The sequence below is a fragment of the Grus americana genome, chromosome 9 (assembly GCF_028858705.1).
Source record: "Grus americana isolate bGruAme1 chromosome 9, bGruAme1.mat, whole genome shotgun sequence".
NCBI classification, from domain to species: Eukaryota; Metazoa; Chordata; class Aves; order Gruiformes; family Gruidae; genus Grus; species Grus americana.
In genome coordinates, this window is record NC_072860.1 from 3,388,749 (window position 1) to 3,407,071 (window position 18,323).

The 18,323-nt window shown below is 35.4% G+C and overlaps 1 protein-coding gene across 6 annotated transcripts in view; it reads right to left on the minus strand.

Moving 5' to 3' along the window:
* Positions 1-18,323, minus strand: part of WDR33 (WD repeat domain 33) — a 71,058-nt gene that overhangs the window by 50,979 nt on the left and 1,756 nt on the right. For 5 of the 6 annotated variants that reach the window (XR_008578351.1, XM_054835974.1, XM_054835972.1 and 2 more), the window contains exon 2: positions 1,330-1,554. Coding sequence is in view for 5 of the 6 variants with exons in the window: in XM_054835974.1 (XP_054691949.1) it covers positions 1,330-1,533 (204 nt within the window). In the remaining variant the exon portion in view is untranslated. Of the gene's footprint in view, positions 1-1,329; positions 1,555-14,196; positions 14,277-18,323 lie in introns of all 6 variants that reach the window. The other variant, XM_054835970.1, reaches the window with a different exon arrangement.

Here is an 18,323-nt window from a genome sequence, read left to right on the forward strand (position 1 = left end):
TTTGAGAGCTGCCAAATACAACCTTTTCAAGAACATTTTACGTGAATTAAGAATGAAATTATTTCAGCTTTGTGCTGTAGACTTTACCAATGGAGATCTGTGTACATATTAGAAACATAAGCTAAAATTCTAGATTAAAATATTTCCAGCACACACTACTACAGTTTGCTTGAATTTCTTCAGCCAGGAGCAAATTACACATAAACCAATTTTCTCCCCCCTTTTTTTTTTTAATAAAACACATCAAATCGAGTCATACTGAAGCCAGGACTGAAATGGAATATTAGTATACCACAATGTTCTGCAAGCATCCAAACCAGACCAATCTGATCTTTTTGTTTTATTTTTGTTTTAATAAACAAAAGTTTGTGGTTGCTTATTTCTGCCATAGGAAAAAAAGGTCCTGAGCTACTAAAATTATTTTTTTAGATTTAGTCCACTACTGACAGAATCTTTTTTGGGGGCATTCCTAAAACATAAGAATATGTTTTAAATGTTACGTGTTTAAACAGATCTTAGAAAATAATTTAAATTTATTACGAAAACCTTCCAATTGTTAACACCTACAAGCTATAATCCATGCACTGGCCACAGCAGATCAAATTAATTTCATCATGTTTTTGCAATGTTGCTGTTGAGATTCCAACAATTCCTGTATTTACAGATTTGATTCTATTTCTTCTGAGCTAATATCCAGGACTTGTACAGTAAATCTCGATCATAAAATTATATTTCTTAAGAAATTAATACCACCTCATTGGGAAAACTAAGTAAGAATTTTTACAAAAATATTTCTTCAAAAAAACTTCATTTAAACTGTTCTGTATCCATTAACTGTACAGAAAGGGACTTTTAAAGACCACAGTGCAAGTTGCAGTGCCATTTAGTAAAGTGATGAGAAAACATTTTTATGGTGCCCTGGTTTGAGAGGTGAAGGGGTGATGGTTTATTTCCTATTTCAGGAAATTTCTATTTCAAAACAAAAATAAGAACAATTACATTATTTATAATGAGTTTTTATGTTCAGTGAAAAGTTAGAACATCATACAAGATACTCAATCACACTCCAAGGTGAAATTCCAAGGCAGCATGTAAAAATTGGTGTTTATACAAGCTACAAAATCAGCTGTGTATGTGCAGTTTTATTACAAGGACCAAACCCCTTCATATTCATACTATACCAAATTTACAAGCATTTATCATTTAGTTTGAAAATGCAGCAGTAGAACTCCTAGTATTCCACACTGCTCTACTGACACTAAAAAGCATAATCACAAATTTCAAGAAGGAAAAAAAAGTTTTTCGAACAAAACTAGAAAATTAACTAACCTCCAAATATTTAATTACAGAGGGATTGTAGTCTATGGTCTTTCGGTTGACAGCTTTTCTCATCCGCTTTCCATCAAAAGTAAGCTGTTGCATTGCTTGCTGCTGTGCAAAATCAGGTCTTTTGTAGAACAACTGCCGAGGCGCCTGGTGCTGGAACCTCGGCATATGGAAAAATCGGGGCGGGGAGCCAATTTCTGTGGCCATGGCTATCTTGTTTCTGAAAGACTGCAAAATGTGAAATGCTAGGTTACAACATAATAAAGACAAAAATTCTGCATTAGTGTCGCCACTACCTTAAGTTTACAATGACGAATAACAACTTCATACTGTTTATTGGGAAGCAATATTTACGGATTCCTCTGAACAACTGTTATTGTTACTGTGCCACATAACACTGACCATTAAGTGGTTACATACATTGTTCTCTATCAAGATGAATTTTGTATTGAAACAGATCACTATGAAGTTTGCATTACCATCCCTAAACTAGAGTTGTGCAGGAAAAGAATGTCCTCAGTAAAAATAGCCTAAGTAAACACAAGAAACAAGACCCTTCAGAAGAAGATGATATTTCAAATTCAATATACAACAGGAAACACCACACTAATTACAAATTAACTATTAACGAGGAAAAAAGTTTCAAAGGACTACCTCAAAACCTTATTCTAGGATCTGAAAATAAAATTACATTCCCTTTACACAATTTATAGTAAATATACCACAGATCACATTCTACCTGTAGGTATGCTTTCAATCCCATTATCACAAAATAAATGGATAACATATTTAACAAGGTTTGATAAATGTAACTGAACATCACTTCCCCACAAGACCCACTGAGAATGTTAAGAAAATGTGAGGGGCAGGGAAAGTGTCAATATTCACATTTTTTTCTGACACAGGAAAGTGAGTCTAAAACATAATTTTTCAGTCTGTAAAATCCTTAAACGATGAGATCATAGCAACCTCTTCACAGCCAAAAACTACAATATGCACTGTCTTTAAAGTATATACGAACTTCAGACTAAGCAGAGACACACTCTGAACCAGTGAAAGCTCAAACTTAATTTTCAACTTGTACTCCCCGTCCCCATCTTGAACTCGTTTAAAAAAAAATCTGAAACCAAAATGAACTTACACTGTCATCAAGGGAATGTAAAAAGACTGAGAAGCCCTCCTTTGCATGAAGGCTAAAGTGTTTACACTGAGTCAATGTGCATTTAATAAAAAGAATAGAATAAAAAAAATCTGCCAGTTTTATAAGTTGAAATAATCTCTTTATAAATTCATTAATATACTTTCCTATTTAGTTAAAATACAAGAAAGTTGGAAATTTGTTTCAACTGTCAGTCTTAAAATGTTATCTCACTTTTTTTGATCCCAATAATTGAAAAAATGTTTCCATTTTTTAAACAGCAAAATAAAACTAAGATAGAAATGCTAGACATAAAGCAGCGTTTAAAAGTAGTGTATAGTTTTTAAGAGGTTCTTTATAAATACAAGGAGCAGGCTGCCCTTTAAATATCAGTTTGTTGGCACAGGGCAGGGATTAACCTTCTTCACAGGCTTTGCAAACCTAGAAGTCACACACTCCTTCCCACTGCTAACTGAGAACGTGTCAGGCCAGCTATAAAACAAGCTGTCTATGACACCTGGCTGTTAGCCACACAAACAACTAACTCTAACATACAAAGGGAAAAAACAAACTGAAGCCATTACAACCATTCTCCATCGAAGACAAACAAGCCCAAATTAAAATAGCATGTTTCCTTAAAGGAGGTAAGGACATTTAAGACCTTTGGCAGGAGTAGCATTTTTTATTAAACCAACTTGTGTAACTGGAAAAAGAGACCAGCTTTCAAATAAACAAATCTTCATTGCGTGGTTGAAAGGCTCATTTGCCTGAAAGCTGTCACATACCAGGTGGTCTAATGAGACACCATGTCTGCCTCCAAATACTGCCACATCCATAACACAGTTAATACAACATTAAGCTTCTCTGAAACAAGAAAGGTATCAAAACTCTCATACAGGAAGTATGTTAAGTACCCCTAACACTATCTCAGATTCTCTTACAACTTGTCAGAAGGTAGCAACTGTTGTACAGAAAGTTTCAGGTGTTAAATCTCAAAGGTAAAATTAAAAGGATAATAGTGTTTTTAGATCAAAAAAGAGAAAGCAGCTTCTTCAAACAAGCAAAGGAAGCAGGTATTAAACATGCAAGTACATTAATAAAGTATTTTTAATGTAGTTTTAAAGCTTATACATTACTCGGAAAAAAACCAGAGAATTTCCAGTATTAGTCTCTCTCAAGTCTAAAGACATACGCTCCTATACCAAGCAGTGCTTTAAACCAGAGGGAAAAAGATATTTTCTTCAAAGCCACACATCTGTACTCTTATAGGCAATGCAAAAACAAATCTCAAGAACCACTATCAAGAATGCAGACAAAGATATGCGCTGCGGTTTCAAAAAACCTTTGATCAGATATTTTTGCAAGAAAACATTACAAAAAAATGCGTTTTTAGATAAACACTCCAAAGCAACAAATTAATTAATCACTTATTCTTATCTTTCAGAAAATCTCCTGAAGAAAATTTTTCAGTTACAACCAAAGGTAAGTAAAGCATTAGCTACGATATGGATCAATTTAGATTGTACATACCAAAAACTACCACAAGCAGTGTCTAGCTTAGATTAGCAAAAACAACATTCACTTAACATGCAATCAACATCAGCAAAAACTACTGTTTAAAAGGTGACCAAAGTCATAAACATGTTGATTACACCTCTTCATGCCTACAGACCCTTTCAAGTTCATGATTATGACAAGACAGTATGTGACATCACAACTATGCCGACATGACAAGGGAAATGACACATTAGGAAAATGAAGGGCTTATGTTCTGTTTATGTTCTAAGCTGTTTCTCCAACTTTTGAGATCACTGTATCACAAAAAGCCTCCTACTTGCATTTACAAACTCTGCAAAAAGATTTGTTACCCAGCTGCTCATGATAATTCTAATAATGCCCCAAGTATCATGCTTTTATCCATGCAATGTCCCTATGTCCAAGTCATGTTTGAATATGTTATATGTATCTATGATTACATATATAAATATGCGTGTGTACATGCACACATGTGTGTAAGTTTCCAAACAAGGAAGCTTTAGAAATGAAGGGAGTTTTGGTACAGATTCAGTTAACAGATGAAACTGGAGCATTTATTTCCAAAGACCTCTAATCAGACAAATATACTCATTTAACATTTAAGTTATCAGTATCCTACTTTGTCTTTTCTTGGGACAAACCAATGCCTCAGCAGGCTCTCCTTTAGATCTTTTGTATCAGCTAATAAAGTGTCTGAACTCAGTGTGTCTATAGTTAAAGCTTCTGTTGTATTGAGAGCATGAGTAGAAACATGCAAACACATATTAGAGGACAATACATAATCCAGAGTAGTAACATCCAGTTTCCTATTTTAAGCAACGTATCAAACTTTGTTTTTATTTTAGAGTTCATCAACAAGGGTTTAAATGGAAGACTCCATTTTTTCCTTAACTCACAGAATTAGAAGCAACAGCAAGATTTTTCCAACATCAAGCATACGTCAGCTCTTATTTTATTGTTTCTGGACAGTAATGTTACCAATTAATTCCTATTCTCTTCTAGTTCATTGTACTTTTATCACAATTCAAACCATGAATTGAATTTTGTACCTCATTCTTTCACGCATCCTTATTTTTTACAACAGAAACATGACTTTTCAGAGACCTGACTGTCAAGTTTCCCTCCTTTCTGTCCCCACAAATACCCCTTCAAAGCTGACCTGCTTTCACACATTTGGGGATATACAGAGAATATATAATGAATTCACTGAGCAAAGATAGGACCATCCAGAAATACTGAAAGAGGAATATCTGGGCCTATTTTTCAGCTAAGATGTCAAAAGAAAGTCTGGAAAATGCAATCAAACTGGGGAATAAATGCACATCTGACATGAAACTGAAGGCAGGATTAGGACCAGATGGACAAAAAACCCAAAGATGAGATGAAACACAGCAAGAATGGGAGTGACTATAGAAAGCAAAAACACTGAGGAGCAAGGTCAGTCAAGAAAGAGTGAATGAGAAGCCTGACAAATAGACACAGGTTAAAAAAAGATAAATTAAAAAGAATTTAGTTGAGAGAATTGGGCAGAAGAAACTGTACAACAGAACTCAAGCAACTTGTGAGAGCACCCAAAATGTCCATCACTGTTCCTTAACTGTCAACAAATACACCTGCAACAAAGCAAACCTTTTATTCATTCCTAATAGTGCCATAAGGATGGCAGGCTTACTAATGCTATCAAGTAATCAGAGGGACATGGCTGTAGAACAGAGTTAAAAATAAAAAACCTGAGGATGACCTTATACCCAGGGCAGTATGGTGTCACAAGATAGATGGATTTCTGGAGTGAGTTTGTTTTTTAAAGTGAGAGAAAAGTCACATACAGTATTAGCCCATTACAGAAAATAGTTACCACTTAGTTCATGTAGTCAAATAAAGTCACAAAGATAACACTAGCATTTCCTTTAGTAACATGTTACGTTATCATCTTTTTTGGGTATGGCTGTTTCTTTAATATCAAAATGAATTTTGCACTAAGTTTTGAAAACTGACAAATTTGGACTTTACTGCCTGAAATCATGCAACCAAAGCAATTCACACATAACTTCACTAAATCAAAATAAAACAAAATAGGCTACTCAAACCAAAATAAAAACACCAAAGCATCCTTCTACACTGGTTTAATCAGGCAAAACTAGGATAAAGAGCATCATAGCTTATATTAAATCCATCACTTCTTACAGTTAGTTCAATACTAAAAAAACCGCAGAAAACTGATTTATGTATGATCTTGACAAAATTTATATCGTTTACCGAAAAAGTAAAAATCGTCATTAATGAAGTTCAGTTACTGGTATCTAAAACGTGCTTGCCTATTTAATAGTTATTTTTCACCAAAATGAAAGCAACTTGAGTGCAATACAGTGGGTAATAACCTGAATATGTCAAAAGAAAAGTATGTTTCCAAATGGTAGAACAGAAGGTTATTCTCCTGGGGAGTGCAAGCAGCCAGTTACTTTGCAAACCCTACGCTGCCCACTACAACAGAACATGCTGCAGCTTAATGTACATTCTCCTGAAAAGGCTAAACCAGCAAAGGAAAACAGATACTAAAAAATTCCTGAGCTATCTGCATACTACCTCTTTAAACACATATTAGACAGTTAAACAAAGTACATGTAGGCTTTAACGCAAGCATTTTTACAGTGTAATAGAAACAGTGAAAATTAATAGCACATAGGAGTCCAAGACATGGTTCAGGACATTCAGTGAAAAAAAAACCCACAAAAAAAACCCCAACCAAGATTAGAAAAGAACCACCTCAGCTTTCTGAGGCAGAAATATAAGAACACCACAACACAAAGTCAGCATAACATGTTTATTATTCAATACATCGGTTGCAAACACCATCTTTTTTTGATTAGACAAGCACCTTTACATCTACAAAGCATCAATACTGCTTAATTTCCTTTTAGGAACATTTCTCTAAATTCAAAAATCCTATTGTAAATAGTCATCTCTGAAAAAATGTGCCTCTGCATTTTTTAATTTGTACATTAAGAAATCTGTAAGCACATCTGAATAAACACACCTGTTCTAAAAAACCAAAACAAACAATCAGACCAAATACAAGTTATTGTTATTCCTTTCCCTCTTTTACAGAGTATCAACAATGAGTTTAAAAAAAAAAAATCTCCTTTCTTTCATGCTTTGGAAGAATATGCATTTCTGCTCTGGAGATCAGCAGCGGATCCTTCCATGGCTTCCCCTTCCTGAAATGTTCACACTATTTTCAGGAAAGCTCTTTCTTCGTCTCATCATCAGTCTTTTTCCTTACCTGGGAATCAATTTTGTACTTCCCAGTACAAAAGAATTATGTGGAAGGATATATTCTAGACATAAATGTTCTATTTTTGCCATCTTCAGCAGTTTTTTTATGTTTTAGAAAAGAAAAAAAGAAATAAACATGGATTACATCATTTCTTAATTACATAGGCATAGAGCCAGCAATCCTGGTTAAGGGCTGAGAAGAGTGACAGACTTACATTATCATGCATTTCTTGAAAGCATAAAATCACCAGGTAGGGGTTAGATAGAAAAAGAATTCTTCATTTTTTGCAAACCATGTAATCTTAAGTAAATTGTCTTCCAAATATTTTAAACTAAATTAGGTATTCCCAAAATAATTCCTCTTTTAAATAGGAAATGAACCTGAGCAAGAGATTAGTTTTGAATCAGTGTTTCTGCATCTCCCTCACCTCGTTTACTAAAGCAGATATGCTTATAATCTAGAAGCATCAGAAACTCCTATTACTAAAAAACACTGCAAGAACAGCACTAGCAGCAGCAAGCTTCCACCACATTTTTCTGAAGATACACTTGAAATCTGCTCAAACTAATTTGCATGTCTGCCAATGAATCAAACTCTCACAGCAGAGGTGACTTTGCAGATGTCATAACTTTTCTGAGGAAAAGACTGATCATAAGTTTCCTTCACAGTACATTAGATAATTCCACTCTGAAAACAAAGAAAAATTATGAAAAAGAAAAAATTATGCCAATGTACAGATCTAGTGAAGAATGAATTACTGTGACCAATTCCTTGATTTGCTTTGCATTTCAATTTCCTATTGTACTGGATAAACATTTAATCAGATTTATAAAAAATCACCTAAAATCTGATAATTGTACATCTGTATAAGGCAATCTCAAATAACTTCACAAGTACTTATTAACAGTCCTTTTTTAGAACACAGATTTTAGACAGATAAAGCTGCTTCATCAAAAGAAAGAGTGCTACATCTAAACAAATGTAGTCCAGAAAGAATGCTATGGATCTTTACTGATTTACAATTCTGTAACCAGCTGGTATCTTTCCTACTAGCTGTGAAAGATAATGGCTGTATTAAGCAGGAACATAAAACTAGTTTAAAAAAAAAATTCTCATCTTCAAAGCCACTTCAAAGCCAAATCTTGACTTTGGACTGTGCTAACAGCATGTCACTTTTTGTAAAAAAACCAGCACTCACCCCAGTGATAAGGAAAGTTTGCATCAGGCAACAAGATGCAACAATGAAGTGCAAAGTTGCCCAGCTTAGCCCTGTGGTGATAAAAATATATTTTTGTCAAAAGCAGATGAGAAACCTTCTAACAGCAGAAAAAACTGCATAAGATTCTTGTCCTTTGAGTATTTAAAAATCTTGTTCCCACTTTTGAATTACATAAAGCACAGCAATAGCATGCAGTTTTCTGCATTTTTATATGCAGATCTCAAAAAATTTTCTAGAGGACAGAGACATGGGTATAGTAAGTTTATACCTAAGAAAAATAAGACCATTCTTACAATCTGAGAACAGACACCTTAATTACCACAGGTGTTGGAGGCCCATAACACCAAATCACAAACCTCCAGACAAAACTACTGACCTATATTATACAAGACTGCTATTAAACAACATTACTGCTCTCTGCAGCAAGCAGATTTTCCCAGGGCTCTACTCCTGTACTCCCAATATACATTAGCTGAAGGATGACACATTTAGATTAGATATTAACAAGAAATTCTTTACTGTGAGGGTGGCGAGGCACTGGCACAGGTTGCCCAGAGAAGCTGTGGATGCCCCATCCCTGGAAGTGTTGAAGGCCAGACTGGATGGGGCTTTGGGCAACCTGGGCTAGTGGAGGGTGTCCCTGCCCATGGCAGGGGGTTGGAACTGGATGGGCTTTCAGGTCCCTTCCAACCCAAACCATTCTATGATTCTATTATATCAGCATCCATTCTCTATTATATTTTATTTGTGAATAAAACTTTCCTAGAAATGGGTTTTAAATTCTGACCACACAAAGTGGAGGGAAAAGGATTTGGCAGCTTGCCCCATTGCAGTCATTCTATTCCAATAAAAAAAGAATGTAAAACATAAGTCCCCGACATCTTCATCAAAAACACAGCAACAGATACTTAAATTAATCATTGGCTAAGTCAAACTACTCTGCCCAAAAGGTTCAACAACCTCTTCTTATATGGAGACACTTCAAAGATTTGTTTCATACACAGCCCAGAATCTACTACACTGGCACGATCAAGGACCTAAAAATGCAGAAGTGTATTTTTTATCCTTTAACTTCAGTCCCATACTTTCATTATGCCCAGTTTTCCATGAAATTCAAACTGTTGGATTTTTAACACAACCCAAACTCATACACACACATAAAATGGAGTCTGAAAGGATAGAACATGTAACATTTCTAAAATATGTACCAAGAAAACAACCATCTTTCACTGAACAGTGAGCAAGACCTGGCAAAATGTGATTATTTTGATGAAGTTTTTAATTTAAAGGATTTATTTTCTGCAGGAAGAGAAGCAGTGCTGATATTTAATTGACAAAAGCCCTACACCTTTGAAGTTTCACATAAAAATACACTATGCCCAAGAACCTCTGAAATAGTAGAGAAAGCATACAAATTAAGACATCTAAAAGCCCAAGAGAGAATGCGCTATCAGGGAAAAAAAACTTCAAACAGCCAGTCTGAAAGTTTTAGGTTACAGACCTTAGGGGACAATCTTAAACAGTTAAGTCTGCTTAGCTGCACATAAGTTACATCTACATTTAACACTTCAAATTTTGGATTTCTAGTACTAAACAAATACCTAATAATCAAACAAACCTCAAACATTCCTCATTTTATGCTCAAACTAAACCCTTGATTCGTTCCAAAGTAGAAAGTAGTATTTGCAGAAGACAGATGCTTACATACAGCATAAAAAAGTCAAGGTACTTTAGTTCACAGGACTCCAGAGACAGGTCCTGCTTTACCACTGGCCGCAGTAGAGAAACTGCTTTCACAAGTAAAACAGCCTAGAACGATTCCCTTTCTGTACCTCACAAAACCAACTTGTACAGCAAGTTTCTTGAAGCATACTTCAAAACAAACATGGAAGCAACCAATTGCACTAAGATGATGTTTGGCAGACTGCACTTAAAACTTCAGTTAGAAGATGCACAGGATTTGGTCTGCTACCATGATTTCAGTATTACTCATTAGATAGTTTTGCTTGAAGTTAAAGTTTACTTGCAAGTTTTAAATAATAAAACAATATTTTCCCCCCTCTAAACCACCTATGTATTCCTTCATCTTGACTGCTGCTTAGCATTTGTCAAGACCTGCATCTAGATTATAACCCAGACTGACTTTTACTACTGTGAGTCACTACAATAACAGCAATTCATCTTAACTGGCTGAAATACATCCAGCTCGATTTTCATGCTGAAGTGACTACTGATGCTGCCTTACCTTGGAGCTACCATTTTGTTGGGAAAAAAAACTTCAGGACTAACTTTTAAAATCACTAACATAGCATGACAAATACTAAAAAGCAAAGGAAAAGTAGTTTAAAAGCAAAAAAGGCCATTTATCCTAAATATCAAGATATTCTCTAGCTGAACTAACACTAATCTTGGTGGAAAAAACCCAACATCACAGCTGAATCTGCTTAGGATGCTCCTCCTAGTTTCACCCAATATGCAGTTCACCTTATTTATAACAAGAACATATTGTTGGTCCATGTTCAACTTGGCACAAACTCTCAGGTCCTCTTCAGTGAGACTGCTATTCAGCCAGTCACTTTGCAGCCTGTACAAATCCATGAGGCTACGGAGAGGCTATGAGAACTCTGCAGGTCTCCTCATCCATCTTCAGCATGTTTCTGCTGACCCATTCCTCGTGCATATCTAGGCCCCTCTTGACTCAAGTGCTACTGTTAAGGTACATAACCCCCAAATCACTAGACTATCATCAACTTTCTTCCTCAGCTCACATATGATTAAGCTGGAACTTTACTGGATTCTAGAGACAAATTGTTATATAGGTACCATAGAGAAGAAATGCAGACATTTTTGCTTTCATTTGTCTATACTTAGAAGGCTCAAGCCCTCATCTGCATAAAACACATAAACAGTAGAGAAGGGGGGGCAGCAGGGGGAAGAGTTGCAAAAAATCCTACCAAAATGTCTTCAGAGAACTTCATGAACAGTGGAAGTGAAAAGGACTAGAAGGACTATAGCAGTTAGCAGGACAAAATTTCAGTAGGGAAACGCAGCAACCAGTATCTTTGTTTCTGAAACAATCTACTGAAATTCTGATGACAAAGAGAACAAAGTCTATACAATCTAACAACAGTTTGATTCTCTTCACACTACAGAACCAAAACATACATTTTTATCTACAAGTTGAATATGCGTCCCTAAGAGTTGCAAACTCAATGCAGACAAGGTGATAGCGAAGCCTTTTTAGTAAGAATTGTAACTTGTTATAAAGATTAACCTTTCATAACATTTATCTATTGAACACTTAACAAAGATACCCAGAACTCTTGCAAATTTTATGTAAAAGCAAATGCTGAAAACATCAAAAGAGAAGAATTAAGAAAATATCAAAGAATTTGAGTCACATCTCTGACTCAAAGAATGCTCTTTTTTTCCCCTTAGTGTTACTCAGGCAGTCTTCTGACAAAACAACACTGTTTGCCATTCCAGTTTCCAGGCCAAATAAAGGTAGAAGAATAGTGTCTTAGGTTTCCACAACTAAGAAACTGAAGTCCAGAAGGGAGAGTAGGAAGAAGGGAAATAGTGCTATCATGTGATTATGTGGGGGAAAAAAAAAAAAAGCCTTCATATGGTGAGAAGTGTAGAAAGGTAACAAAACACCACAACTAAAGTCAATGTTTTTCAGTAGTTATTAACCGTATTTCAAAGCTGCTTTTTCTACTTCTCTCTCCAAAAAGATATTTCATATTTCAGTAGAACACTTCAAGACAACATAATTTCTTTTCATTTAATTGCTTTTTTTTAAATGGTCAAAGCCATTCACCACCCATGTCTACATGGCTAACTTGCACCCAGAAGTGCAAGCTTTGTGCAACAGAGCACCCATCTTCTGAGTATGTCAAGGTTATTTACACACTTCATGTATTCAATATAAGAAAAGATGACACTAAACACTTTCACAGTCACACTGCAGAATAAATGTCCTCTAACACACTACTCCACAGTATTTCCCCAGCAATATCCAAGGTTTTTTTCCCCAAAAAAGGTTTTTTGATTCTCTTTTGATAAAAAGATGTAGCAGATGCACACAAAGATTTATCCAAGACAGATATGTTACCCCCCAAACCAAAACTCAAGGGTTTTGAGCAGTTAAATTAGCAGCTATGTTTATAGCAAAAAATGCAAATTAATGCCTACAGTTGCTCTGCCCAGATGTAGCTAATATAGAGACACCCTTAAGCAAGAGTAGTGGAATTGGAGAGAACAATTCAAATTTTATCTAATCACACAATGATGCTAAACAAGCCTTATGTACCCCGCTAGAGAAATTCAAACCATACTTACATTAACAATGCTCCTCATTATTGACTTACTGGTGAATCAGAGCAGTTTAAAAGAAAAAAACCCCAAAACATCAACCAAACACCCCCTAAGTTATAGAAATAGTGAAATAAAACAGCACTTCTAAATTACTTTGATCAAGTTAAGTTCTGACTGTAGATTATTTATGCGGATAAAAACAGAATTCAAAAGTGTAGCTTCTCAATATCTGCTCCAGTCAAGATTTCAAAGTCTAGCGTATATGTAAACTTTTGCCACGGTTTGGTGTAGGAGATCAATGCACAACCCCTGTTTGCTGCTGGTTATGCTAGAAACTGTTTAAGCCAATGAGGAACAAACTTACAATAGGAAAAAAATAAACTGTGCTAACTATTGTAATTTTAAGATCTCAATGTTTAAAAGTCTGCGTAATATCACTCAAGCAGTTCTGAAAGTTTCATCAGAAACATGCCTATTTCAAAATATAATCAACAGAGATTCCACTATATAAAGGAACTTCCAATGCTAAAACACTTTCTAAACTGATGGCTGGTGTGTGTGTATATATATACACACTACTTGCTCACACAATTGAACATGAATTAGAAATACACTTGCTTTGAACTGGAATCACACAGCCAATACTTCCAGGAATATAAGTTTTCTGGTCCTTGTGAATTACAAGCTATGCAAATACCTGCATAAGATTATGAAGATATATATATACATACATTGCCCAATGACAGCATTTAAACCTCTTTAGTAAACAGCGTTCACATTTACCATTTATTACTGTTCGATAAACGCATGCCTTCATCTTCTCTATCAATACATTTTCCAGTAAAGAAAATTCAAGTTCACATACATAAATCCTGCAGACAGCCTTTCAAAGAGCAAGGGTACAGTACAAGACTTTCCCCAATTACAGGAAGAGTCAAGCTCCCCATGAGAATGACAATTCAGCAGAAATGCATGTCACCAGAGAGCTTCAGTTTTAAAAACTAAGTTCTCCAAGGTCTAAAATCCCTTGGCATTTCTCTCCTACTTTGTATTGCCTGTCTTGATAATACCAGCAAGCTTTTCTGGCAAAAGCAGCACTTCAGTCAACAGTTCAAGGTCAGTATTTTCATCTTACTGTACAAAAAGCTTGTCAGCTATGGCTTATTATATTAGTCAAGAGTCTATAAAATATATTATTAGAAATACATAGCTTGATTACTTATGAGGCTTAAATTTGCTGAGACCACCACAATATTTGCATCCATCAGTAGAAAGAGATTGCAAAACATGGTTTGGTGACTGACTCAAGTATGAATTTAACTCCAAAGTCCTTAATTTAGGAACAGTGCAAATATTGCTGAATGAATATAACATACTAATACTTACTCAATCCGCAGTCCTCCTACTTGCAAATTTAGGCAGTCTACAATTTTTCTTGTGATAGAATCATAAAATTTCACTAGTCTCTGCAAAGAAGCATAACAGTTTGCTTACAAACATGCCCCAATAGAAGAAAGGCATTTTCAAAGTTAAGTGGTGATTTTTACTGGGGTTGGGGGAAGGAGGACAATGGTAGGAAGCACAACTGCTCATTGTGATCACACAATTTAACTGCAGCGATAGCTACTGAATAAACTTCAGCATTGTGGGAAGAGTCTAGAGGACTGCTGAGATCAAGTTCCATAAGGACCTGAACCAAATCTAAAACTGCTGACACTTTAAAAAAGCAGTCCTGCCTTGACCCCAGTTGTGTGTTCCTGTCCTGCATGACCCCTCCGTTAAGCCAACATGAACATCTGGTGACCACACCGGCCATCCCCCTAAGAAACCGCTCTGTGTGAAGAGACTGTCCTGCTAACGTCAGTCAAAACCCAGAGCAGCTTCTCAGCCATCTGACTATGGAGTTCCAGGAATGCCTCTACTGACACAGGAGAAAAAACATCTGACCAGAAGCAGGGCAAGTTACCACTTTGTGCTGTAATGCCGATTTAGATGACTGCAAATGTACACCGGACAGGTTAGAGCTGCACCATTACGCAGTCCTCAGGCTGTAAATCAAGCTGGAGCTGTGGCACTACTTATCCAACTCAAAGGGCAGCTCCTGCCAGACTTAAATTTGCAGATGAATACTCACACCCATGGTAAAATACAAATCACTGTTGCCAAAACTTCATAATGAACATGAAAACTGCACCAAACCCATAATATACTACAGACTTCTTGTTATCCAGCCTCTGGCCTCCCTTTAAGAAAAAAAAAAAAAAGACACATTAACATATTCTTTTGTATCATGTTTCTTTTGGATTTGGGAAAATGATTTAATTGAACCCTCAAATGTTTAAACCCAAGAAACTTGCATTATTTCAAGTACCTGTGTGCTCACCTTGAAGAGTATAACACACTAATAGACAGAACTGATCAGTATCAACTTATCTATACTTTTAGTTGCAAAACTGCTTTTAGCCTATCCTGCCACCCTCTTCAACTCGGGGTACTCACTTTTCAGTAAAGTTACAGGTGCATGGCTAAGAGCAATCTAAATTCCAAGCTTCATGACCAACTGCCTTAAATTAAAACTTGGTGCTAAGTAGACAAGATCTTAAACATTTAGGGATGTATTTTATAAAGAGCTGATACATCTGCCATATTAACTAAAAACAGTGCCTACTGCCTCAACACATGGTTACAGTCACTCAGTGCAGCCTAAGTCAATGCTATGGCAGAGACAGGTATTTCCCATCACCTCCTCTTTCCTACCACCTCACCGGTTCCAGAATCACTGTTTCCAAGACACAGGCCAAAACAGAAAACTGAGCCAGATTAGAAACAAACATTGTACTACTGCTCACAAAAAGAGTCCCCCTGTACAGCTGCCTGCACCATTGTATGAACTCTGGTACCATGAAAAGACAGGCAGCAGAATATTATGATTTTAATTATTTAGAATAACTAAAAATTCTAAGTTACATAAAATTTACAACTCCACTGATAACATTTTCAAAGCTTCAAAACTTAACAGAATCTATTTTTTTGAATCAGCACATTATACTGAAGACTAATTAAATAACAGCAATGAGCTCATGACAAGCATGTTGTTAAGATTTAACGAGTATACAGGAAAAAATCCTGTTTAAAAGAAACTGAAGATAAACTTCTAACTCATTTTTGATAGAAAAAAAGTGTACCAGGGTTACTTGATGCAGTTTATAAGTGCCCAGAAAGGAATAGATGTTTTCATTTGTGTCTGAACAGTGTGAAAAATTGCTTATAGTTTTATATCTGTATTCTATATATTTGTAAGAACACTACCATGTAATTGTTTGAAACAACACCTGTGTACAACACAAAAGTTTTATCAGGGTTTGTCAAGAGTAAAGATTAATACTGTAGAGCAAGTCTTTCCTCCTATAACTGAGGGAAATTGTGATAAAAGCAATGACTAGAGAAACTGCTTAGAACAGAACCCTCAATTCCTGGTAAGACTTCATGGCAACTTAGTACAATTTATTATTATTAGACTTGGTACATTTTTCAATCCTTAAAGTATATTTACATGGATTTTCAGCATTAAAGATTATCCCATATTATGGAAGTTGGCACTTTTTCTTCCTTTTCAACAAGGTATCTTAATGAACAAGGTTTGGATTGTTTTTTTTCCCCTCAAGTAAAAACCAGGTACATAGCTTCCTAGATAAAGTGGGATCTGTTTATCAGGGCCATTCTTGCTACACAGAAGCATACTTCTTCCATTTTATAATTTGGTGCAGAGGTAAAACAGCAACAATATCTGTTAGTTTACTTTCAAAGCATAAAAAATTTGGTCTCTAATATCCCTCCACATTCAGAGAATGCCTTGCAAATTGTAACTGTGATCACTCTAAGCAAGTAAGAAGGAACTGTACCAAAAAAGTATAAATGGTTCAAGGGAAAGTATCAAGTCAGTAGTAGATTAAAGCAAGTCTGATGTTCTGACTTGTGCTTAAGTTATTAAAAAGTACTACAGTTTTCATATTTCTTTCTGGGATAGTTTTTTAGGATTTGTCTGCTTTAAATCAAATCCCTTTTAGACAAAAGAAAAAAGTTTGAAATAAAACCTTTTAAAATAAGCAAACAATGAAGGGCTGGAAGAGTTAGCCACTTTTCTAATTACAACCTCCACAAAAATGCAGGCTTCTACTACACTGTAACACATTCGGACCTTTTCCCACTGTAAACTTTAATCTACATTACCACAAATTGATAAAACAATTTTAACCAGTATTTGACATAGCTGTACATGCACTGTCTTTGTAATATATGTGTTATCAAAAGTAATATTGCACAACAGAAGAGAAACTAGCTTACTTTCTTTTCCTGGTAAATATATACTTCATATCACATTTCAAGTTTCACAACAGAATGATTGGTACACCCAGTTTGAATGCAGAGAGCTGGTTAAACCAGAAATGGCATTCTATTAAATGCTGACTAGTTTTTTTTAAATACTGGTGAGCCAGAATGGATTGCTGGTAAGTTTAGCACCATTTTAAAAATATGGTATCAAGGATGCTATAAATTGAAGCGAAATTAATAACAACAAAATACAAACAACAAAGAACTACTTAGCCATCAAAAAGTCTATTTCTCTGCTCTTACTTTCAGATATACTCTATGATAAGAGATGATGATTAAGGTTATTTTAAGGTTTTAATCTTTTGAAAGATCTTTACCATATCCTCTCCCCACCATTAAGCTCCAATTGTTCAGTTTAACTGAGGTTTACTTCTCAATGACACTTTTTCATTAATTATACCAACGAAACCTGCACATCTGTATTTTTACTTTGTATAAAACTTTCAATAACAAAATGATACAATATCAGGAATGAAAATATCGCAAATAAAGAATAAATTTTGTAAAATTCATAAACACAATACAGAAAGTTTTCAGCTTGTTTTTACAACTCTTCCTGCACAGAGATATGAGTAGCAGTTTTCTAAATTACAAGCTAGAGTAACATATGGGCAAGGCTAAAATTATTTTCATTTCCAGAGTTAGTAAACCAACTACAGAAATTCCCAACATACCAACCCTGTGACTAGCAGATACAAAAAGCAAAATATTTTGCACGGAATCATCTCAGTAAATTGAGAAATTCCTTCCATATTCCTACTTAACCAAAAGCATTCTCCATGTTTTTTTTTTTTTCAGGTGAGTCAGAAGAGTAACACATCTGCTAGGGATGGGAACAAAACAGAAGATTTCTCACCCCCTCCTCAGATCAAGGCCTCTCTTTTTTGCAGCAAAGGCAGGCATTCTAGTACCCTCTACCTCAAGCGCAATTTAGGATGGCTATGTTCTTACTTCCTGTGCTAACCTCTGTTGATAAGAGGAATACAAAACTGATGAGAAATTTTCAATTCCAACAGTCTAAACAGTCTAACGTTTACTGCTGCAAGGATTCAATAGAGGACCAACACTTCAGGTAGCAGGGAAAGACTTTAACTCTTTATAGTGACTGACAAGTTAAGTTA